This window comes from Dufourea novaeangliae, unplaced genomic scaffold (assembly GCF_001272555.1).
Source record: "Dufourea novaeangliae isolate 0120121106 unplaced genomic scaffold, ASM127255v1 scaffold7, whole genome shotgun sequence".
Classification (NCBI taxonomy): Eukaryota; Metazoa; Arthropoda; class Insecta; order Hymenoptera; family Halictidae; genus Dufourea; species Dufourea novaeangliae.
In genome coordinates, this window is record NW_015373896.1 from 4,126,641 (window position 1) to 4,153,159 (window position 26,519).

A 26,519-nucleotide genomic window follows, 5' to 3' on the forward strand; every position below is an offset into this window, starting at 1 on the left:
TCACGCTTCGAACCCTTTCACTGAAGCCTCGACACAGCTAGGTAGGTATACTCCGTTTCGTATATTATTCCCTGCGCAAGGGAAATGGGTATATACTTCTCTTTGTGTCCTGTAGTCGCAAAATCGTGTTGGAGAAATTGTTGGAAATATATTGCCTCTTATTACGTGTAACTTTAACGTATAATAAAACATTCGGTATTTTGTTCTATTATTTGAATACAGGGTGTTTCCGAAATTGTGGTACAACTCGAAAAAATGTGACATTCCAAACGTTGATGGTAATATCCTATCTTATGTCTGCAGATATCGGAAAATTAGACATTTTTAATTATGCCATAGAATTAATTGCGGTATATAGGTACCGCAGCCTATTTTCAGTAATTGTGTCTTAAATGAAACATCCGGCTATTAAACAAAATCCAAAAGCAAGAATGAAGAGTATCGATGTAGAAGTCGTTGAACTTTTAATTTGAATGTTTGCTGAGACGAAACTTCGTACGAATAGACCTTGTAGATACGTATTTTTGAATTACTTTTTCACAGAGAAACGACTCCTTCGTATCTCCTTCCGTTTCAGCTCTCAATAATCCTCCATGCCTCTTTCCATGTCTGTCTTTTCCACCTTCCGTTCATCCACCGCCCTCTTGTTACACCAGCCTCCATAATACCGGGCTTGAAATTACACATCTGTGCCGCTTTCCTATAGGCAACGGCTGCGCCATGTACGGATGCAGATGAGCACACGCGGATAGGTAAATAAACACATATGAAGGCCCCCGCGCACGTGTAGCTATTCACGTGAGCAAATATATGTGGACACGTATACACGCTTAATCACCTGTACGCACAATATTATACGAACGTGTCAACGCGTCGACTGTCGCGCGTGTTGTATACCTGTAGACGTGAGAGACACGCGTCGGAGTTTCGATGTAATGACGCAGTGGATCGCTGTGATAAATTCATGAAAGGTACCGATGCATGGAAACGCATCGTGTTGTTAAATATTCGACAACTCGCGCGGCCCTGTTTCGTGCGTTTTATCGAAGGATTTACTGTTCAATTGAATTCGATTATCGTATTCGTTCTGTAGTGAACTATCGAAAAAATATTAACCCTTCCCAGCGTTACATAATAGTAATATCGAATCTTCTACAATAACGTATCTCCGAAATTTAGTATCTTAGAATTCTTAATTTCCAAAAAATTCAGAATTCCCAATTCGAGTTCCAAATCAAGAATTTTTAAATTCCAAGACAAATTCAGAATTCCATTTCTTCGTTCGGTAATCGTCACCAGAAATTACGCTTCAACGACGAAACAGATCGACACGCGAATGATGAGAGGCAGAGGGGGAACGTGGTCGAAATTCAGACAGGCGAAAAGAAGGGACAGTGGGACGAGGAGAAGCAGTTTGAAGGAGGAACGGAGGAGGGATGGCGGGCAATAAGAGAGAGGTTGGCCGGGACGCCTTCATCCCGCTGCGTGGCAGGTACGGTCGGGATTGCTTCTCGCGGATCGTTAAGCAGAACTGCTAACTACGGGATTATGCATACTGCGAGGCCCCGTCCCGCAATTATGACTCTGTTATGAATTCATCCTGACACAAGGATTCCCGTCGGAAAAGGCACCGCGCCAGACGACGCCTCCGCGTCACGTATCGCGCGGCTGGTCGAACGTTTATCCCGGTGAAAACGGGCCGAAAGGACCGGGACCACGTGCGCAGCCTCGCAAAAGCTATTACTTTTCTGGTAATTGGTTCCGTCCGTCTGACGGATTTCCGAGATTTTCCTGTTAATCGTTCGCCCGACGGACTCGTGTAATACACCGCCGTTGATGCAAGGCCTCCACTTTGTCCAATTTCATTCGATGTAACCGGTTCGATATTACATTTTCCTGTGAATCGAACGGCGAATGTTGTATCTCTGGAATTGTTATCGCCTTTCTCTGGAAACTCGACAATGTTATCGAATTGTCTGAATAAACTTCAGGACATTCTACTGAATATAATCGTGCCAAATATCACGCGGAAATGTGTGTCTTGAATAATGAGTTAATGAGTTTTGGATATCTATTCCAGTCGTTTTTAACATACGTATGGAGTGTTACTAAATTAATTGCCTCAAGTCCAGTAGATTCTGCTTGGTACATCAATGAACGATTTGGATTTATGCAAATAGATGCAACCGATGTATCTGCCTGTGATTATGAAAGCGATGAAGTAAAAAGACCATAAAAATTCGAGTTCAGAAAACGCAGTTCAACGGGAGGTATCTTTTATTATAATATATTCGACTGAAATAGAGCAACTCATCTTTCATTCCACATATCATCAGTCCTGTTTTTCTCCCTTTCGTCGATAATTTAAAGTCTATCCTAAGGCTGGCAAAGAAAGAAATATCAGCCCATCAATACCAGTACGATCGATCCTCTAGAGGTTAAATCGGATCAGCCCATAGCTCTAGTCACATCATATCCTCGCGGTTGTACTCATCAGAAGCGAGCTGCAGCGCTATTTAGAGTTAACATCTTATCGGCTCGTTAGAAGGGAATTAGCGGGGTCAGACGGTGGCTTTGACTGTTAAATCGTCTAATCGGATCACATCGATTCGCCGTTAAGACGCCCGCGGTTCTCGAGACACTCCAGATCCCAGGGTGGAGGACGGAAGGATTCGGAGACGAGGGAGAGAGTTGGGTCAGGGAGGAACGACCTCCACGGGTTCCGTCCGTCCGAGGGCGGGGTATCTGCATGCCGAAAGATCCTCGAAAGGAAACTTCGCCGATGGAATTCGTAACGAGCCCTCGTGTTGACTCGGCCACACGATCGCCTGGACTCCGATCCGACGATTCGCCTCGTTTCGTGTCCCGGCCCGCGAAACGCTCTCTCTTCCTTCGAAACCCGCCAGTAATTAGATTCGCCGACCGAGATCAAAGTATACCGGCATTTCCATCTCTGTAAGGAAGTTCGACAGAGTTTTCCATCCCTCCTTCCTCCACAGAACCTCCCGGTTTCTGCTAACTTTTTCCTCCTTCGTGTCTCAGAGGTCCTTCCCCCGCCCACAGATCCTTACCTCCACCTATCCACCACCCCCTCGTCGTCATCTCCATCGTCGAATCCGGTCGAGGGTGATCGGTAAATATGCACTGGTGCTCAGAACTTTGGGTACACGCGTTAACGAGAGAGGGATTTGTGAATTTTCCTGGGAAAAATTAGTACGAGACGGGCACGTGGACTGCATAACATATATCGCAAAGGGTTCGTCCGATCCGAGTTCGGTTTTGTTATTGCTTTAGCTTAGTTTCATCTGAGAAGCTTCTAATGTTGGATATTTTTGATACTTTTATAACGTTCATGAATGGTTTCAAGTTTTTCTTAACGAACACTGGACATGATAATAGTGAATTTGAGGTTGAAGCTGAAACTCTTAAGTCTTCGATTCTTGAAAGATTTGAGTTTAACTGATATTTCCAGACTTCTTCGATTTTCCTAAATATCAAAAGAAATGAATTGTTGAAACATTTGAAAATTAAATGAGTGTAGAGGGTTTCGTAATGAAAGAATCACTTAAAGAATATAATTATACATTACGAAGCGTGCAGACAAAATGTAAGATTTCGCGAAAAGTGAGCGTCCTCGGCGTATTCCCCGTCGGGGAACGGAAATATTGGTTCAGAAGCGCTAAACATTTTCAAGGAAACAGGATTTCTTCTTTGTTTATCCACTTTGGCGCCCCGTCAATATCGCGTTTCAGTGATTTCTTCGTTTTTACCCGGGCGAAAGCCTTTCTATACGATTTCCTCGTGGGAATCAAGGAACTATCGATCCGCTGGCCCAACAGTCTCGCGGGCAACTATACCGTGCATAGGGGGAGAGGAAAGAACGGGGGTGGTGGGCGAAAAGGAAGGAAAACGGAAGACGAAGGAGCGGGGAGGGACAGAGGGAGAGAAAAAGAGAGAAATTTCCAATTACAGGGACTTTCTGTTCCGGAATTCCATTCCAAACACCATTGTTCTCGCGGGCCGAGCTGTGGACAGGGCTTTGATCCTTCGAACGGAGTCCAATCGTTTCGCCGGAAAGTTTTCGCAATCGTTCGCCGTTAGTCTCTCCGGTTGATGGAATGTCAATATATTTGGAGAATTAAGGACTGACAGGTTCGTTATCCTATGAATTTCTAAGCGATCGATCGATCGAACAGAGTTTCGTCCGTACATAAAGAAAACGAAATCCAAACAAAAAAAAAAATCGGAAAAGAAAATTATTGTCATCGAAATTTTCCAACGTGTCTTCTCGCGTCGTTCCACGGGATGGCGAGTTTTTAATAAAGTTCGATAATCTGCTGCGCGAATGAACGTACATCCAGACGAGCACGAGAGTCAAGAATTTCCAGGGTGAAACACTCGTCCCCGTTCGCTTCGAATCGAATCAGCGCAAGATCACTCTCGCCTACCCCCGACCCTCGGAATGCTCCGCTTTTAACCGGTTGACAACAATAATCCGCCGCCCGGTCACCGGGCCCTGATTGCCAAGCTTTTAATTGCAACTTCGCGGAAAAGCTTAGCGATCGAGGACGCCCGGGCTTTTCTTTCGTCCGTGATGAAAGGCTCGGGGGACCGTTCAAAGCGATCGACACGGACAAAACGCGCTGTTCTTCGTGCGAACGCCTCTGCGATTACGCGGCCGTACGCGTTAAACGGAACTGGGTCGAACAATAAATCTGCATCAACGGAGTAGAGGTGAACAGGAATTAATATCCGCCTTTACTTCAGTAACTGCATTGCGAGTCCATCTTTTCCAGAAATGGTACATCGACAGTTTCAGTGATCATTTCTTAAATCACCACGGTGTACCAGAATCTTCGTCGCTAAACTGCTCCCCGTTATTCGCGATTTATCACATTGGAAGCTTTGGAACGACCGGAAAAATTCGTCGACGCATCGATCCAAAGAGGATGGCCCGCGTCCTCGACTCCATTACCGGAAGTTTCCTGGCCGCAGTGCATCGCGGGGTAATACGATTCGTAAATAATGGCTCGAGAAACTGAACTCAGCCAGCAGGCCTTCCGTCCTCTACGTTACCATCGTGCTGGGTCCTCTTCCAGTGCGGGCCACCGAGTGCATCTACGCGATTGAACGCGCTCGTCTACTCTTCACGCTCACGACCGCAGACTAGAGCTCGCTCCTGGCCTCCGCTTGTAGTACGCTCGCCTCGGATACGAAGCAATCGGCCGTGACGGGGGCTGATCTCTGTTTCCCTCTTTCCCTCCAAGCCGTTCCTGCGTGTCTTGCCGTTAAATCTTAAACGTTACGAGCCCGCTGCCGGAATCCGACTCGGCACAATAGCCGAACGGATTTTCGAGAGGCGGGGGATGGATGGCGATGCCGATAAACCTTTCCTTCGAATCGGTTACGCGGAATCACTGGTCCGAATGGACGCCAGAGCGGGGTCACTGAGAAATGGGCAAGAGGACTGATCTTGAAATTGTTTATGCTTCGTCGGAGTTCGATATACGTTTGTTAACATCCGATGCTTGTGATATCGTCGTTCGAATGGTGAAGCTGCGAAATGAGAATTTTTTGCGAAACTGAGCTAACTGCACGTGATTTTATTCGTTTCTCTCTGTGTACTTAACCTCTTCAACGGATTTAGTAGGACCAGAAGAAAATAATTTTTTTTTAGCTGTAGTTATTTAAAACATATTTGTTAATATTAATGCAAATCAGTTGGTGGGATATTTTATATTTTGCTTGAGGATTTCCTACTCAACTTCAAAACAAGATAAAATGTGTCTGGCTACATACGGCCCTTTTCACTGCGACAGTCAACGTGTTAATCGACAATCTGGTATACTTTTTTCCTGAAAAATTAAGCTTTCGCAGTTTCACAACTTTACCATTCGAACGGAGATATGAGGGATATCCCCCTGGTTTAATCCCAGTCTGTATTTGGATAAAACGTTCCCGAGAAATGTAATACACCAGGATATGGATCGCCAATATTCCTTCTTCCTCAGAAATAGTCTATTTTATTCGTTCAGGACTGTCTACACAAAGATGAACGTCTCGGGCATTCTTCTCTTCTTTACAACAATCCGGTCACGATATAACCGTCAGAAAATGTTCAAGACACTATTCACTGGCGTATCAATTCATAACGGTCTATCCGCTAATAAATTCATCCTTTAATTATTTATCTTCCTCCGCACGGTGGTGTATTCCCATCGCAGTTAATACTTAAAGGCGTTATCAGGGGTTCCTGTATTATTCTCGGAATAATCTAGCGGGGGGCGTGTATCATTTAGACAGAAGTTTGTTCGACTTCGGATTAAACCCGCTCCCGGCGACGTTCCCGCGTACAGAGGATACGTGGATCCCTGCGCGTACGTGTATATCGATTCGCACCTCGGGCATTGTTCGGAGAGGGCACGTGATCGCGGCAAAGTTGGAGGACCTCTCCCTCACCCCCTCCCTCTTCTGCCTTCAACCCCGTCGAGTCTCGAGACTCCGCCGCCCGCAAACAATTGGAAACATTGTCGAAGTTCTCGTTACAGTTGACAGCGAAACCGCAGTTCACAACACGGGGAACGTGCTATCTCTAACCGTAGTCGATACCGCCGCGACGGAAACAAGCAGCCAAGAACTGGCTGTGCACCCCCGACCGCCCCTAACGTGCACATTGGTAAGAAAACCACCGCGCGGCACTTTGCCATCGATCTTCGACGATTCTCGGCTCGATCTTGAGCGTCTAGCACCCGTCGACGAGTTCCGTCAAGGGTTACACGTTCGATTAATATCCACTTACGGTATGTTGTAGGGTTTTATTGTTCGAGCAGTATATTTGGGATTGTAGGAATCATTGGAAGGATTACTTTATGCCTTCAAACGGTTACTTGATGGATTTTATGTTGTAAACAATTAAATGTTATTTTTCCTTCCTTGTGCTGAACCTTATTGGCAGAAGAATGTTTGGGCATTGTGGAAGTAATATATCCAGATCATGGTCAGACGTACTTTTATCCTACAAATACTTCTCTCTTTTCTATAGGTGTATATGCACACGCAGACTCTGTGTCCAAAAACAGGAAGCCTCGTTCTTCCAGAAAATATTTTCGTTCTCAAAGTATAATCAAATACCTGACCTTTCCCGAAACGACCACCGTTGTATCCTTCGTTTACGACACCCCCGTTTACACGAAATCCCTTTCCATTTTTCATTCCGATAGCACAACGCGCCATTCTGCCGCGCGAGAAGCGCACATTCCGCTCCGAATATTCGATCCAACACGAAATTTGTCCCTCCCCGTAGGAGCTAGCTGGGAAGCAACATCGTCCCAACCAAAATCCTCCCGCTTCGATCCCCCACCCTCCATTAGGGGCGGGGTTTGACAGCGTCGTTTCTCAAGCAGAACGGTGAAAAAAATATATATATAAAACGCCATCCCTATCTGGGCGAGGGGGTAACGCAGTCGTATCCAGGGGACCCTCGGTTCAACGGGAAACGTAAATTCGGCATCACCTCGAACGATCTATCACGTAGACTTACAAGATAGCCTCTCGCAATTTCGGATACGAGCCCGAGGGCCGTGGCCCTGCTGCGTTTTATTAATCCCTCCGTAGATCCGTGAGATATTTATTCGATTCGACTTCTGGCCCCGTGTTTTTGTTCCATCGATCCCTGGAATGTTCTACCGAAACATTTTTGTCGAAGAAAAACCCACACTTTTGAAAATAAATTTCATGAGGTTTATTCGTCAGAAAAATACGTAGCATCTGATTTCCAAAGAAATATAGATCCCCGTTTTTTCTGTTTCTAAAATTTATTCTAGGATGAATTAACAGTTGTTTCGTAGTTTCTTTTGTACGTGAATTAATCCCTAATGATATAATTGAAACGAATACTTGAATTAATCTATTCGACTTTTAACGGGATTTTTCTATTATTACTTTTCTCGCGAATGATACGAATGGAAATTCAAATCGATTGAGAGGAACACGCGTTCGAGTGATTTCTCTGATCTTTTTCTGGCATTAATTTCAGCACGGGATAAAGTGTGTTCCCGGCTACGGGAAGTCGGGCGCGGCTATAGAAAATCTAGTCCCGCTTTGTAGTACGTGCAGTTCCTTTATAGAAAAGCGCCCATTACTGCTTTATAGTCCCCGATATTTCTTCAAAGAAAATCAAGAAAATCCAGCGGCTCTTGCGCGCACACATACACACACACACACACACACACACACGGAACATTCCGTCGACTCATGTGGAACGTGGAAACGGACCGGACCCCGTATTTCCAAATGTATGTTCCTCGATGCTTCGTTGGAAATTGAAATACCTTCGCCCGGTCGGAGCGGATTAAATTTTTCTTTCCTTCCTTCCGTCGTAGCAAAAATCACTTTTCGACGATCTACACGATACAGGGTGAGAGGGGGGGGCGACGTTGGGGGCACGTTCAGTTTCTTCTATTATTGAAAGCCCTGAGCGGAAATAAAATTTTTGGACTCAACGTCGCTTAACGCATCTTTGTCGTCGAGGAGCGCCCCGCGGGTTCTCAGTGAACGTTCGTTTTGGAAAAATTTCCCGCGCGACCATTGTGTATCCATTTCTCTTCGACGTTTCCTGTGGACGTGGCAGTTGAAGGAAACGTCCTTTCAGTTTCTCCGAGATGTGACGCCAAGCGAAAATAGTGTCTCTCCCGTTCCCTGACGTACTCTCAATTTTACGAGGGGAAGAAAAAGTGACAAGCTTAGGAATTGAAGCTCGAACGGATTAATCGCGAAATGTTCCGTGTTCATTCCCATCTTAATAAAAATTCCGACATTTTGAATTACGACGAATCCAAGGATCATGGAGAAAGATGGAATTTTCTGTCTTCGGTGTTATTTCACGTTCAAAAATAGATCGGAAATGTAAAATAAAATTTTTTAGTGGGTGACTTCGTTTTCGAGGAAATCGACTTTGGAATTACACTGCGCACCGGCGCCACGTTGCTCATGCATTTTTCAAATCGATTTTCTCGAAAACCAAGCCTCGCAAGCGGGAAAATTGTATTCTACGTTCCGGATTTATTTTTATGTGTGGAATCATACCTCGACGGTCGCAATACGCAGTCTAACATATTCGGTGTAATCTACAGAGAACAGTTTTCTAACAGTATGGTAATCGAACCGAGGAGAATTATTCGTGATTCGTTGTTTCTTTAAAACAAATCGCGGCTTGATATCGAGATAATTCGTTTTTGTACCTCGCACACAAGATTACATACGCATTACCCCATGACACTTCAATCACCACACACTGATACTTCAAGTTTAACACGTGACTGCCACAGTGAAAAAGGCCGTTCGTAGCCAGACACATTTTATTTTGCTTCTTAACTCATAAATCGTCTCAAATATATGCGTTTATTTAATAAAGGTTGTCGGTCTTGTTTAAATTATAAGACATTGCAATATATAATACATGCCACCCATATTTAGCTGACGAGGCAGTCAAAGTGTTAAAACGATCACTATCTACAATTATCCTTGTTTCCACATAGAAATCCTCAATTTCTGTGATATATTTCCACACACCTTTCGCTACCTGAAATTGCCACCGACAAATACAAAGTTCCTCCAAGATATTTCAGCAATCCCAGCTCCAGAAAGATGTCCCAGAGAATCCAAGAACGTTTCTATCGGTCAGCCAGCATCTCCGAGTTTCTGTCGAGATCGTAAAAAATTTTCGTCCTCCTCCACGGAAAGATCTCTCGTTCCCCGCGATCTTCCGGTTCGACGCCCCAACGATCCGTCACGCGGACTTGCCGGGGCACGCCCCTCGGTATTAGACGCGTTTCTCGTCGAAAACGTTCCTCGCGCGGAACGTCTTCGGATGTAAAAGACGGGGGTTGGGGAGGGCGGTCGGAGAGGGCATGGAATCCACGGCCATAAATTCCGGTTGTCCTATCCCTCGGCGACATGACGGAAGGTGCCCTATACATCGTCGCCGGCGGCGGACTTAATAAAATGCAAAGACGACGAACACACATTGCCTGGACGGACTGACATATCGACGCAATACCGACCCACTCAGACCTCTCGTGGAACGTTAGATGGAAGGAAGGACGTAGAAAAATCGTTCCCTCGCCCTGCCGTACGGCGCGGCACGAACACGTCCTCGAGGACTACCGTTGGAAACCAACCACTTCTACGACCTCACGACTATTGGTCCCACGCCACTTCTTCACCGTCCTCGGTGTTTTGTACCGTTTGACACGCCGATGAATCGATTAACAAGTGTGATTACTCGAGAATCGATCGAAGGCATAGGACGAATTTGGTTTCTCGATAAGGTCGCTCGCTTTGTTTTTGGAATTGCTGAATAGTTCATGCGAAATCTTCTATTTGGAAATTTTCGATCGGATAACTGGAACGTTAGAATAATAGAAGTTCACCTGGAAGTGTCACTGATATCCCTATTTTTGGAATAACTGTCGAGTTGTAGTACTATAGTTAGTCGAGAATTTCAGTAAATTGAAAACTGATTCGTATCATATATAACCTCCGATTGCTTATCTCTATTGTACAGTACCGGCCAAAAGTATGGAACCAGGATTGATAATTAAAGAAAGGGAAAAATATTATTTTCCAAAGATTTGTAAATAATTTGTATATCCATTGATTCCGTAATTTTTATTATATCGTAATAGAATACTGAGTTACTGTTTTATTGATCAAGGAATGGGATCTCTGGTCCCATACGGAACGTGACAATAATTTTCTCACTATAAATAAATCTGATATTCCAAGGAAATAGGAAGATTCAATTAACAAAAGCGTGCACCACACGTTGTATTCCCAGAAAATCAACCAGTCTTCCTTAAGGTAACCGAACGGTAATTACAGCTTTTCACATCAGAAATCACCCAATTCCTCGAAACATGGGGCCCACCACGCGTATCCTTCCCACCCTATCTCACCATTCGAAAGAGATAAACCGACCCACCCTGATATTCACGCGAAACAAAGGAGTCTTCTGCAAGGGGGTTGAAGCTGTCTGTCGTTTAGCCGCGTTCGTTACGCTCCCGAACAGGCGGTTAGAAGCGGGGGATGGAGGGGTAGGTGGAGGGGTTGGGGGTTAACACTTTAAACCGTCCTGTTTAATATGGCTTTATTACGTAGGTGGTAACGAACCGCCGCGAGGCCATTATGCGGCGATAAAATGCGCAACGCACGATGCACCAATACACACACACACACACATACATACAACCCCATGTTGTCGCGTATCGTTCCACCTGGGCGGCGTGACACGCACAGGTGTGGTCAGCGCAAGTTCACTACGGACACGCACATACGTCGAAGCTGACTGAGCCGCTCGTTTGACGCGCGCACACGCTCGCGACACACGCCTGCTGCGGTCGTTCGTTGTGTCACGCAGTCGCCATGGTTACACGAAATTCAATTCGGTTTTTCCACCGGGATCCGGTGCACGCACCGGAGGGTGCTGAAGGGGTTGCTTCGAGCTGCTCTATGTCTCTCTCTTTTTTTTTTCAGGTTAATTGCACATGTAACGGTTCCGCAGATTTTTCTGTAATTTCGCTCGTCCGTCGGTTGGAGCTTCCAGCGCGGTATTTCGGGGCAGGTTTTTGGTGGAACGCACACCGGTCGAGGGTAGAAACTGGGCTACGACTCTTTTTTATCCGTTGAACGAAACTGGGTGGAATGGTATCTTGAGCAACGTCTGTATTGCCGTTTTTTTTTCATTGGAGAAGGAATTGTTTTAAGGATTGCTTTTTACATTATTCGTGCCATTGTAATGTATTCAACCCTTTGCGTGTGTTCCCCTTACTGGTAGAAGTTATCTTTACGAATCAGTATTTTCATACACATAGTATAATATTACGTTTTGTATTTCTTGTTTACTGTAAGTAGGATTCGTATATGTAGACGTACAGCACAAATAGTCATTTATGGGATTAAATAATATCCCAGTTAAAACATTCGAATGTAACATAATACTGTCGGTGAAAACGGAAACACTGCAAAGTGTTAATATGTGTTTTGAAGAGTCCAAAGGGCTAATATTTAATTCAATTATTCTTCATTTTGAAAACACAGTCTGAAAACAGTCAAATGTAAAAGATTCAATTCTTCATTCCTTGGAGAAGTATAAAATGTTTTGTTATAGCAAAAGTAACATTATCTGAACATGATAAAAAATCATGCATTGTTGCATTGTTACAGTGTATCAGATCTGTGGGATTTAATGAGGATCTATACACAGATAGTTCCTCTAAAGCCACCCGACTTTTTGTTCCATACCGATTCCAAAAAGCTCTATATATCCCAGTTTCTCAGAATCACATCCTACAGTAGTACACTCTATAATTTCCAGCTTCTGCGTGGAGATTCATTGTTCCATCGCAAGCAAATGGCCACAAAACAGAATATATTCTACGCAACCACAGCCAAAGAGTGCCGGAACAATAGACAAAAACGGCTCCAAATCCACGAGTCACGTTCCCTCGTCATTCTACACACAAATAATGAACATTCCGTGCCCCGTACATCCATATATATATATTCTCGAAACGTGTTCCGAAAATGGCAATGAATGCGAACCATGCATTGGTCCACGATTCCTATACGGTCGTGTACGATGCACAGTACACTCGACGACAATTTCACCTCGCGTCATTCACGACCTGGTAATATATTCGCTCCGCCTTCGCTCGCTTCGACCTCCATCCGCTTCTTCCTCGGGGGACGGTTTACCCTTATCTTTGAAAAATTCCTCCTCTTCGCCGCGACAATTCTCTTGTACGCGGACGGAGGGGAGGCTACGCTTGCCCATTTCTCTCCGATGCCCGTATGCACGATCGTAAGGGGTTGGTGGCACTCCACCCTCCACCTCCCTCCATGGCAGAGGGGGTCGAACCCAGTACGCGCGAGAGGTGTCGAGTACGTGTGTGCCGTATTTCCTGGAAAAGTCGCGGCTTCCGTCGGGTGTCTCCGTCGAAGGAGCCGCCGCGTGACACGAACCAGCGGTGGCGGCGAGGGGGATGAATGGCAGAAGGGATTGGATTTGGTTATGCGTCGCCACGTCCGGGCTGGATTTGTCCCCGTCACCTCGCGGGGCTCCGAAGACGGAGCCTGTTGAAAAAGACGAGCTTTCTCGGAAGAACTTCGGGGCGGTACGGGAGACGGGTATAAATTTTTCTCACCCCTCTGGGGGTGGGGGATGGGAATGTCAGCCCGCTTCTACTTCTACGGCTCGTAACTCCGGCTGTCTACCCGTGCAGAGAAGCTCCTTCGAGCGAATTCGTTAGGAGGAATTGATCGCGTTGCACGACGTTCGAGACGGGGAATTCGCGAAATCGTACCGATTACTTTCTTCGCGAGGCTGGTGGATATGGGATCTTTCATTGATGGATTTGTATAGAATTTGTTCGTTAGATCGTTTATTTTTGCAGATGGTATATTAGGAACTCTGCAAGTTGGATGGACTTGGAACGAAACGTGTGCTTTTAACGAGTCAAATTCAAACGAGGTTAACCATCAAAAACCACTCAAGGGTTGGCACAACCCTGAGCGTTCTTCTGCGTATATATCAAGTAATTTTATCATAAATCTTTTGATAGAACACCGCAGCCCTAACTTCCTACCCAGTGTGGTCTTCGAGGGTTAAATGGATTTCATCGAGTTCAAAACTATTTGATTTAAATTCTAGTAAGCTGAACCTTTTTTAGCTTCCAGTGTCTATAGAATTTATGACGTATTCGAATATCTTCAAATCATTTTAAAGGTGTCGAAAGGAAGAGTCTTCAATAATCTGTTAATTATCTTATTGATGTTATAGTCAGTTAATGTTAGAATAAACATACATACAGTAGAATAAAGAGTGCCAATACCTAAAGTACGAAAACTGTTTTAAAAACAGTTACGACCTGTTCGCAGCACGTTACACGTACCAGAGATACATACTATATTACAGCGTGGCGTTTCTCTCATCCTGAAAGGAAGCACACGACAATAAAAGCGTCACTTTCTGCGAATGCCAATCGCGCGAAAGTATTCCTCGCTCTTTGTCCCTCCCCTTAATTCATCAGGTACAGTGTCAAGCGACGTAGATGTCAAACGTTTTACACCGCGGTTTTACACTCGCGTTTACATTCCCTTACCTTCGAAGCCGCCATTAGGCTTCGCTTTTATTTCCTTTTTTTATGAAAGAACACCGTGCAATTCTGTCCGATTAGAGTGTCTGGATATTCTTGAGCGAGGGTTTCTCACTTTCCAAGAGATCATTTCCAATTCTTCTTTTCTGAATGCCCCCCGTTGAAGAGACTACTTGAAATGTCTCTGAAAGTTTCTACTAGACACTACGCTCAGAAGAAAGAGTCTTGAAATTTCTTTGGGCGTAGTAGTAAACTTTCAAGGCTTCGAAATTTCGCGATATCCCACGACTTCTCCGTGATTGAATTACTCACAGAAAAAGACATTGTAATTGAATAATTTAAACAAAAATACTATAGTACTCCGTAGTAATTCATTGAGACTGTCCATATACTGCACTGGACTAAAAGAGACGCGTTGATTGTCCACCCTTTCCGTCCATCGTTCTTGCCTTCTTTATTTCCCCTTTTTTTCCACCGGCACAAAGTTCGCCAGTTTGTTAAGCTCGACGGCGAAACGCCACAGGTGGCGACCCAGCATTTTCTGTTCCGCACCGCAGTCTCATCAACGTCAGCCACTTTCCGTATTACCGAATAGATTATTTACGAGTTAATAATGCGACCACCCCTTTCCGCACCCCCTCACGGATGGTCCCCACCGGTACGTCGTCCACACGTGCCGCCAAAGTATCCCGGCGTTGCCTTTAAAACGCCACGGTTTATCGTCCATCCCGAAGCCCGGAGAGAGTTTTATATGCACCCCTTGGTTTTAGTAATTTTAAGGGTAGACGCGCGTGTTCGAAACAATAAAACCCCTTTCTCGTGCGGCCGCCACCGCCTGCACATTGTGTCGCGGAAATATCAGCCCGGTTATGACTTCGGCGTTCATAAAGTTTATTAGACTGCCGGCGGTGATAATGTTATGCACTGGCTCCGTTGCTGTTTATTATGCTAATTAGCGATACACGACGTCGCCCGGAGCTTGTATTGTATTGCTTCTTTCGACAAGTTCCGTTCCTTGGCAGTGTATAGGAAGGAGTTTCGTGCAGTAGCTAGTCGAATGAAAGAATACTTTGATAAGCCAAAGACAGTTCGATTAATATGGGATCAACGGACCCGAATTCTAGTAATCTTGTGACAATGAACTTAGGCGAACCAAGTCGGAACTGATAAATTCGAACTGGTCCGATCGAGGACTGTATACTCGAGTTATATCGATCTAGGAACAGGAGACCCTAATCGGGGCAACCCATAACTGAAAGACTCAAATGGGACCACTCGAGGATATTGATACTCTTGTTAGTGGAACTTGACAAGCCAAGCTAGAAGACCGTTTGACCCAGGGAACCAAAGCTAGAATATATCAGGAATATAATTCTCATAGCTAGGGTTCTTAGGTTCAGGTCCTTAGCTTTCCAGGTCTTCTGACCTTAAATCTTTCGGTTCCTTTAAATCTCCCAGTTCTTGGTTGATCTAGTTCTAGTTTCTTATAAAAAATTTCATATATCGATGAACTGGTTCTCCGTGTCAGGCATTAGAGATGCAGATCTTAAAATCAGATGAACCAACCGAGGTGGTCGATCAACATTAACGTATCCCCCCCGGTTCTGTTTCAGGAGAGAAGCCGTACAAGTGCAGCTGGGAGGGCTGTGAATGGCGATTCGCGCGTTCCGACGAGCTGACGCGCCACTATCGCAAGCACACCGGCGCGAAACCGTTCAAGTGCCGGCACTGCGACCGATGCTTCTCCCGCAGCGACCATCTAGCTCTCCACATGAAGAGACACGTGTAATCGATCGTCTCAGCGAGCAGTCCTCCGCGCACCGAGCTGTCCAGGACCGACGCACGAGGTTCCTTCCTCCCCGAGGATACCCGAAGACAATGAGCACGACGAACCGGGGCTCCTCGTGATCGCGTTTCTTCCACGGATACCTGACGAGCCATCGAACCGCGACCCCCGATATCGTAACGATCGACGGGAAAACGTGTGTAAACGGTCGCGGTTTCGCTCAGGGTAACGAACGCTCGACAACCAACGAGTTAGCGTCTTTAACAAACGAAAACAAAAAATCGATGATCCAACGAGGTAATTCACCGGAGAACCGTCTATTTCCCTGTATCCATCTCTGGACAGATCCGAGTATATCGCGTACGATCGTTAAAAATCGTCGATCGACACCTGTACAATCAGGAACGTGTGTTGCAATGGGAAATTGCAACCCGGTGCACCGTCTGCTCCCTCTCTCTCTTTTTCTCTTTCTCCTCCCCTTCCTCGAGATGCAGATTGAATCTGAGTATTATGTGGCTCGACGAAAGGTCCGACGGTATTTTCTACGTCATACACAGCGGCCAACGAGACATCAGGCGTGTCAGTAGAGACTATATATTAGCCGATCGAACGAAGCCTCCGGAACACGCGACTGCTATGTATCAGCGCGGGGAGTCTCCGTCACGGGACTTTAATCACTGCCAATTCATTAAATTCTAAGATCAAATAAGGTATACCGTCGGTGATCTCGTGCGGCCATACGGAAGCGTACTACCTTCGAGGATTGGGGACAGGAGGGGGAAGGAGGGTGGAGAGAGCAACGAAGTAGATAGTTCCGCAGAAACGGTGTCGGAGGCTCGCCAAGATCTCGTCTGCCGTCTGCCTCCAGTAAAACGGTCGAATTCATTGGAAGTGACGTGGGTCCAACACGAGCATAAGAAGTCGAAAATTTTCGCGAGAAATCACTGACACGGAGTTCAGTTCGAAAGTCGAAGCAATCACCGGGTTCGCGAGGACAATAAATGCTGTCTATCGGTGCCAAATGTTATTTCCCATATCCCTTTCATTTTCCTCATCTTCACTCTTTCTTAAACGAATAAACACATGCGCGCTCGTATACACACGACCTCTTCCTTTCGCTTTTCCCGACGGAAACTGAGAGCTGTTCGCGGGTGCAAAACGTGCACGATGACGCTTTCGAGGTTCGTCCCTTCAGCGGGACGCAATAATCGAAATTGTACTCGCGAAGAGACGGAACAAAATGGCGATGAAAAGGGGGGATGGACCGCGGGAGCGGAGGGAAGCGGAGAGGAGCATGACGAGGCGTAATTGAATACGTGATTTCGGCCAGTTTCGACGGGAGCAAAGTTTACCGTGCCCTCGCGTTAATCCCGAATTTACAGTGCGAATTATATCGCGGAGGCTCCGCTTCCCGATCCTCCCTCCCCGTCCAACCGTCCCCGTTTTCGTACGGGGTCAGCGAAACGAAACTCGAAGAATTTTCGTGCGATTCGACCGTTTTACCTTTTCATACACTCACCGAGAGGAATTTCAAGGAAGAAACAGAACACCGTGCACCGTCGACTTGTCGAATAGATCTATTCTTCCTTGAAAATATCGGAAAACCAAAACGATAAAAACACGAGGCTTCTTTCGTAGTGGCGCGCGCGTCCTATGGTTTTGAACGGATATATATATATATATAAAAAAAAAATAATACGGAATCTGACTTTGTACTTTTGTACGATTGCTTTCTTAGGCGACGTTTTCCTATTCGTTTTTCGCACTGAACGTGCGTGTACGCGCGGCACGGTTGAAATGGGGGGGGGTGGGCGGAGCGCGCCGAGCGGGGGGCAAGATTCTCGTCGGAGGCTCAACAGAAATAAATGAAGTATATATATATATATATATATTTTTTAATATTCTCGTCTTACTCACTGAAACAATATATATATTATTACATAAGGGACAAAATAAACGGGCAAACATTCCGCACAAAGCTCTAGAACCGTTTCCACGCGTCAGACTCATCCCTCTCGGCCACGCAAGCCCCCCTCGTGCAGGCGCGCGCGCGCGCGATCCGGAGGTATACAGACGGCGGATGGTATCCCGATACCGTGTCTCGCGCACTTCCGGCCAGAGTGTGTAGTACCGTCGTTCGCCTCGCCGATCATCGATTTTTCGTTTTTCTTTTTCTTTCTTTCTTTCGACGGAATAAGGAGAAAAGTGGCCGAAACAGAGGGACGGGGAAAAGGGGAGAGTGTGTATCCAGGAACGATGGATCGCTCATGTAAACGAAAGGTGAACAAAATAGAGTAGTAATTCTTAGTAATAAAAGAAAGAAAAAAAAAACGATAAACTAGACCGTGGTCTCGGAGGTGTTGAACCGCTTGTGAGAGAGACTAAACACACAAAACACACATCTTACCTGAGAAGCGGTGATGCGAATCGAACGAAGATAAGATTGGGGGGTTGGGAAGGGAGGGGGGGGAGAAAAGATAAAAGAAACTAAATTTTAAATGTTCAGTGGCCAAATAAATTAACTGATAACGCACGTAGAACGTAACGATACCGTACCTACTAATTAAGTAAGCCTGACTGACGTGATGAACGGTGTGAGTGTCGACGCGGCGTACAAGTCGCGAACCGTGTGTATGTGTGTTGCGCGCGCGCGTAATTCAAATATGTCCTGCTGCTGCACGTGTATCGCGTCCGATTTGCGTGGCTGCGTGTCAAGGTTGCGCGTGCATGCGAGTGTTCATCTTCTATTATTTCTTCTGTTTCCTTCTTTCTTTTCGTTTTGCGTTCGCGAGAATGTGTTCATAAAAATCGATTCGAATCGGGGATTGGGAGGAGGGGTAGGGGTGGGGTTGAACGAACACAGACGAATCCAGGCGAATGAGGTGAGAGCAGAAGATTAAGTTTGTATATTGTGCAATTTCTGTCGGTGTTTCATTATTTGTTACCATGTTCACGGATAATTATAAATAAAGTAAATATATCTACGCAGCATTTACAAGATTTAGGATAAACGAGGACTGCGAGAGAATGATTTGGGATTCGAGTGAGAGAGTGTGCGTGTGTCTGGTGTCTTTTTGATAGCCATATATTGCGAGGGTATCGTGCGGCGTCCCAGTGGGCGCCCCCGACCACACGTTTTTTTTCTCTATATTTTTCATTTCTTTGTCTCCGGTAGGCGAGGTGAAACGAGGATACGAAGACGGTGCCCGTCGAACGATCGTGGACGGTCTATCGTTTCAAGAGCCCCCTCCGTCTCTGTTCGTCGATCTTTCCCTGAATCGATGAAAATTCAGAACGATCCGTGATTCGATGGAAGAACAATCGTGTGACGAACGGAATCGAAGGGGAGACGGGAATAATGGCGGAGGGTCGCGTGAACGATCGGTCCCCGCGATCGCAACGACGAGCGTTTCGCGCGTTTCCATCCCGGCGACCAACGAAAAAAAAACCTTGTACATAGATATAATATACATATATAAATATATGTAACGAACGTTCGTACGAAAAGAACGCGAGTGCATTGTTTTAAACTCGAGCGGGGGCGTAAACGAAAACAAAAAAAGCAGAAAGGAAAATACGCTGGGATGAGAGTGGGTGAGGGCAGTGGGGAGACAGATGCACGTGTAATTAAGAATATAAGAAAAAAAAAAAGAATTATGAAAGATGCAGGTAATAAAGCGAGAGAGCGGACACCTTAAGAATTAATAAATGGTAGTTAGAAGTTTAGATAGATAGATGGATAGCTAGACCGTTAGATAGACACGTTAGATAGGCAGACAAAATAGATCGACGAAGAGAGGAAAGGGGAACGTGAGAGAACGAGAGAATGAATGAAAGATGAAACAAGGGGCGCGCGGGTTGGGCCGGGGGGGGGCGGTGTTAAAGAGTTATTATATATAAAAGAAAAAAAAGTCTATAAATATAGATAGGTGGATATACATAGGTAGAGGTGTAAGTACCTAAGAAGAAAACTCTAAGGAACCTTTTTAGAAGAAGCCGTATCGTTGTACGAGGTAACGATAAGTGGACATAAGTGTTTTATGAGTACTCGCGTACAATAAGGAACTCGAGATAAACGGCTGGGTAGCAGTGTCGGGATTAATAAGGAAAAATTGAAACAGGAAAGACGAAGGTGCGTGTACGTATACATAGGGATTGGATAGTTGGAGAACGGGAACGGTGGGCGATGGACAGACGAACAATAACCGAATAAAACACACACACACACATACACACAGAGACGCAGCACGATTGTAATTGTATTATTGTGGTCTAAGCTATTTTCAGTCATGTTGTATAGTAACTGTAAATTACAGGACTTTAAGTCGACGCGCGGAAGCCATTGCGTGACAGAGGGAATGAACGACGAGCGAATGGTGGCACGATCGCGACGTGTGGGGGATGAATGAATGAAGAAACTGAACGCGCAACCGGTCTAGCTTCGAAACGGAAAAGTGGGGAGGATCGGATAGCTAGTTACGTGGAAGTTGAGAACGGCGCGCGAAGGCAGCGGCGTGGGGCAAGAGGGGGTGAGTTTCCTTGTTTCACGAGAGAAAATCTCGCGACGTTCAGTGGCCGGTTAGGTCGGGTTCACGCGAGTACAGGGAGCCGGTACGAGTCGGCGAACGGAAGAGTATTCTGTTGCTGATGCCGAGGTTAACGGAGGGCGACGGTGTTAATTGAATTAGCGATTAAAATTAACGCGGGCGAATCTTCGTCGGCGACGTGAAACTTTCAAGGCCAGTAAAAAATACGTTTCTATTAAATAAAAGAAAGAGAGAATTTCATGGACGGCGGAAGACGGTTCGCGAAAATTCTATCCAGCTTGTAACGTACATTTTCTTGTGATTCCGAATAGAACGTCTCGCGTCACGAAAGAAAGGGGTAGAATTCGACGACTACGAATCTTTACTGATTCTTTAAAACTACTGTTATTTCGTAGTGACATACGTGTTCGTAGGTGAAAAGTTCGAGGTTAAATAACGAAGGTGGGGGAGCCGACTGTGAGGACGGTACTATGTGTGGTAAGGCTCGAGTGACAGTGAGAGCGAAAGGGTTGGTGAGGGGTGTAGAGAGCGGTTGAAAGCACGAGCGAGCGAGAGAGAGAGAGAGAGAAAGAGCACAGAGTCGAGAGAGATACCTATATTTTTAAAAAGTGACCTTTGGCATTTAAAGACTTGTAAGAATCGTGCAACGAGTTAAGTAAAAGAAAAAAGAAACCAAACAGACAGAATCACGAGGGCGCAGTGTATTAAGAGGCGTCCGTCCTTCTCCGTGTCTCTATTTCATCCTACATGATGCACGCATGCACACTGACACACGTACAGATACACTCCACGTAGACAGGAAGGATCATAGTTCGGGGGGTGGGGGTGGGAGAGGATGAAGCCAAAAAGTCCGTGGAAAAAATTCGCAAACGAATCGTGTGGTATCAAAGGTAACGAAGACGCGATACACGATGCAACGCAATCTGATCTTTCGATACCACACACAGGTATTCAGGTGCCACGTACCAACAAATTCGTAAGCTCAGACACACGCAACAGACTGCGTGGACACACATACACCGAAAAAATTCAGAAAAAGAATCACACACCAGCGTTCGTATGCGTACGCATACACGCAAATTCATACGCGTCTTGGAATAAAGAGGATCGTAAGGCGGGAGAAAGTGAGGATATAAGAATAAGACCACAGCAAAGGACACTTGACGAAAGAGAAACCATACGATCAAGAGTAAGCAAAACGGGGGTGAAAAGTACGATGGAGAGGGGTGGTGAGAGGCAAACAATGCATTCCGTTAAAAAGAAACTCGCTTTACACGAGGCGCGGCAAGAACCGACGAACTTAACACGCGATCGGTCCGTCTCGAGGCCTAACAAAATGCAACCGAACGACATTTCGGCCGTGAATCGATCCTCGAGGTGGCCGCCGCGAGAACGCACTTCGGACGGTCGCGACCTCCTCTAAACCTGGTATCGTGGTTTAATTTCCAGCACTGTCGGGGGTTGCATAGGGCGAGGAACGAAAGGAAACGTATTAGGGGTAGTTACGGGCGGAATGAGGGAGGAATGGAGCGTGGTTCCCGCGGCGCGAGCCAGGTGGATCGATCTCGAAAAAATGGGAGAAACCAGCCAACAGTCACCGCATAGTCACTATTGTCATCCAAACACAATTCATGGTAGGGTATATAGTATTTTTAGGGATTTTATACAGGCATGCGAAAAAACAGCGCTCTATGTTTTAGCCACGATTTAACTGTCGATTATTGACGTTTCTTCTTGTACGTAAAACGAACGGTGTGTTTCTAGGTATATCGATAATTACATTAAATATGCAGTCGGGGAGCGGGGGGGGGAGCGAGCGGACGAGAGGGGTAGCTGGGAAAGTGTGAAAGGACTGGTCCGTTTTGCGTGTGGCATCGGGCGCGAACGAGTGTGTGTGTATGTGTGTGTCAGCTGGTGTGATCGTAATGAGCGATGGTCGAATGACAGTGTGACAGGGACAGGGAGTTTGGGCGAATGTAATTTTTTCTGGAATTCTGTACCTCGTCGTGTATACATCTCTATTTGTATAATTGTGAATATTACTGTATTATGATAATGTGATTTATTACGTGTGATCCAGCGCGCGGAACGACGCGGTGAAACGTTTAAGCGAGTATTTTGTATCACTAGAGAAAAAGCGGAACGAGCGAGCCGCTGTGTGTCGGAGAGAACGAGAATTCGGGAGAAAGAGAACGAGAATCAGAGGGGGAGAGCAAGAGGGAGAGCGTGGGTGAGAAAGAAAGGGGGAAAGAGAGAGATTGAGCGAAAAGTCTTGTAATCGCAGCTTTTTTTGCCGCTGGGGAATAGAATTATAATAAACGAGGAATGCGCTTGCGCAGCCGTCGCTCCTTTCTCTCGGCGTTATTTCTTCTTCTACTTCTTCTTCTTCTATTAACGCTGTGTCTGCTAATTCTTCGATTTTTAACGAGGTGAACGATACGTTTATAAGAATTGTAATTAGAACTTCGATAATTAAAGTTGATACTTCTCAGACCGACGCGTCAGTAATTACAGCTACGGGGGGAGAGATTTACTAGGTTGTACGACTGTTTTGTCAGGTTCGAATTATAAAATGTAGTAACTGCTTTTAATATTCTTCTGAATTATATATTTATGTGTATATTACAGATTGAATCCGGTTGTGACCGTGTAACTCTACGAATTATAAGTTATCGATCCTTAAAATATATAAAATTGTTAGTACCGTGTTTTAGTTGTTCTTCGTTAGCAAGCATTTGTTCCCTAAACAAATTTTTCGATATCTTCGATGAAAGTCTGTTGGGAAGTTAGTGGTTCTCGCGTTATCCTTGAAATACAGGCTCCTTTAATCATCAGTCTTTCAAAAGCCGATTGTTGACACATAAATTAACAATATTAGTGTTACTAATACGTAATCCATTACTTGCAACAATATCTAAAACTTACACTATACTTCTCCAACATCCTGCACTATTTACGCCAGTTAAAAAGTAAAGTGACGGATAGAATTCAACTGTTTCTTGTAACATTAAATTAAATAGTTGAACATTCTTATAACTCAAATGAATTGTTATTAGATACATCTAAAAAGCACCATTTAAAAACGGTTATTTAATTAAACAGACCTGACAATACTGTCGTGCTCAACTTTTCTTGTCGCCAAGAAGACCCGGTCCGACTTTTCGGCCACGTAAACGCCCCCTTCTGGCCAGTCCTTCCTGCCCCCCGGTGCTATCGATCACCTCGTTGAGAAAACATCCCTCGACACCGTTCTTCTTGGGTCTGTCCGGGAAAGTTGACGCAGGGATTGCGTCGCGCCGTCCCCGAACCCCGTGAAAACGTTCGCCCCCTTGTGTGTCCTGCAGGCCGCCTGTACACACTCGCGCTTGCACCTTGAACGGACACAACGTGTGAAAGCCAGACGCATTATAGTATAGATCGCCAGGAACGTTTGTCTCGTAGCTAATAGGAACGGATCTCTCATGCTTGGAGGGGGGAGGTTGCGATCGAGCTGAGTTACAAGTTTTTCATATTTAGGCGAGGATCGAGGAGCGAGCGCGACCGAAACGAAGATTCCCATCGTCGATAGGTCCTTCCGCAGGATCAATGACGGATCGAGAGTCTCGCACTGTATACGATAAATAGGCACCTTGTCCATCAACTATTCGTTTTCGAGATGAACCGAACGGAATCAATTTGCCAAAATACTGAACGGGAAACAACAGACGAACGTAAACCAGACATCCTTCCAGAACCTATCGGGACTAATTTACTAAACCGCGACATTTCGATGGTCGAGGCATTCACGATGATTTTCAAATTCTCCGAAGACTCGACGATTTTGTACAATGGTGTAGCGAGCGCTCGTCTAACGAGTCTAGTAGGTGATCACATGTGATATTTGTATCGGCTATTAGTGGAAGGAAAAAAAAATCACAAGAAAAACAAAGAAATCGTGGGAGAGAGGAAGAGCTAGGAGTTACGTACGTAAACGAAAAAGAAGATGAATTATCGAGACACATTTTTTTCGAAACTCCCGCCAATGAAAGAATCACCGAACTCGAACGTCTCGTGAACGTTCGATAGAGATGACGAGACTATGTAAACTACGAACTGAAACGCGTGCTCTCGCTCTGGAATCAACGCCTAATCGCTCTTTACACGTACGCAGGCCTACTCGCCGGGATCCGGGAGAAACACGCGAGAATTCGACGAATAACGAGCCTCGAAATATTTCGCCAGGAGATCCCATAATTTACGGCTACAACGACTGCACAGCGAACTGGCTTTTGCTCTTCGAACGATCGCCGCCCAAAGAAGTACTGGCCACTCGAAATTCACTTCAATCACGCGGAATTCACTGCTGCTCCTTTTCCTGCAACCTCCCACATGGTCCCCTGAGACGGGCCATTTTGTTCAAAAATCTTGTTCGAAATGAAACAATTAGATCGAACGTTTAATTAACAGTCTCTATAGACAAGCTTTTCTATGTATCGTTCAAAAGTTTGTGGTCACTAATAATGCTCAGTATTACCATTTTTCATCTACACATGCATCAATTGCTACCGTGCAAAGTCTCAGAGCTCCAATCCCGTTTTTCCCCCGTAACAAATTGAACATACACTTCGCAGTAAGGTGGTGTCCTCAAACTTCTCATCGATTGTACGATTGCAAGAAGATTATGGGAGTATAGTTCAGTCTATAAAATGTGATGATTCTCACTGATTTAATTCACGGTTGAACGGTTGAATCAAACATTTATGAACTACCGAAGGTCTCGCCACTGGTTCATCAGTCCCCGCTAAACCATTGGATACAGTTCGGCGGGAACGATTTAACAACAGCTCACGTAAAAAAAAAAAAACGAACGGTCCAATCAGACTTTTCTTTCTTCTTCTTTTTCTTCTTCTTTACCCCGCTTCCACGGTTCGTTTCCGTTTAAAGAGCAAGTCGAGGATTGTCGCGACAGAATCGCGGAGTTGTTGGAACGAATCGTGGCTGCCGATCACTCGTGTATGAGAGAAGGACCGCGACTGCGTGCTGCAGGTGCGTGACAGAACAAAGATGTACAAAGAAGCTAAAAGACCGACGCGATGTGTGGTCATCCGGATGCGTGCGTGAGTAACGAGGTGTATAACGATCTCGCGGGGAATCGGGTCGATCGTTTGCGCGAGAAAAATGCGAGAATCGCGGGGAAGGGATCGCGTTGAAACGCGGAAAAGAAACAAGATAATAGACAAGAGAGATAAGAAACAGGAGAGAATGAAACAGAACGAGCGTGTACGATGATCGATTGAAGGAAATACTAGTTCACCCCAGAATTTTTACGTAAATTATTTACTCCACGCAAAGAGCCTTAATTACAACCTTTATAATATCATTAATATCGCTACTATGATTAACACTGTAAGGACTACTTTTACCCGCATTGTTCGTATAATTTTTAATCGTTTTAAGTTTACCATTATCTCTATTCGTTGTACAAAAAAGGAGAAACTGAGAGAGGGGGGTGGGGTAAGCAAGAATTACCTTTACGACTCATTTTTATTATCAGCACGTGTGAACGGGACACGAGTTCCCGCGGATCAATTTTTGTAACGATCGCCGATCCAAATGTTTTGCGATGATTACGCCGGCGTCACCGATCGATCACGAGATCGAACGAGCGTTCTTTTCTTTTTTTTTTTAGCGAGGATACGGAACGGATAGCCGACGAGGAGAAGAGCCAACGTTCTTCCTTGCGTACCTTTTCTTGCGATCGACGAGGAATTTTTGTTCGAGATATGTGTGCACGAGAAAAAAATCGCTGAGCGATCGATGGGGAACGCGGACGGAAAGGCCAGCCGTGGGGGACGTCGATCGACGCCATTTTCGAAACTCCCTCCTCGAGGGGGTGAGATAATATTTTCGGAGCGTGTTTTACGCCTGGTCCCGTCACGCCGGCCGAACACGGGACGGATACTTTATTTTTATTATTTTCACGAGCGTGTCCCTCGGCCGGCGCTCTACGCCGAGATGCTTCAGTCGATCGTCGTTCCTCGATCGTGGATCGGA

General features: G+C 45.6%; 1 protein-coding gene across 1 annotated transcript in view; it reads left to right on the forward strand.

The window, feature by feature from the left end:
* Positions 1-16,036, forward strand: part of LOC107192875 (Wilms tumor protein homolog) — a 311,694-nt gene extending 295,658 nt beyond the window's left edge. The window contains exon 6 of the mRNA XM_015582227.1: positions 15,767-16,036. Coding sequence (XP_015437713.1) covers positions 15,767-15,942 — 176 coding nt within the window. The 3' untranslated portion in view covers positions 15,943-16,036. The remainder of the gene's footprint in view (positions 1-15,766) is intronic.
* Positions 16,037-26,519: the final 10,483 nt, after the last annotated feature.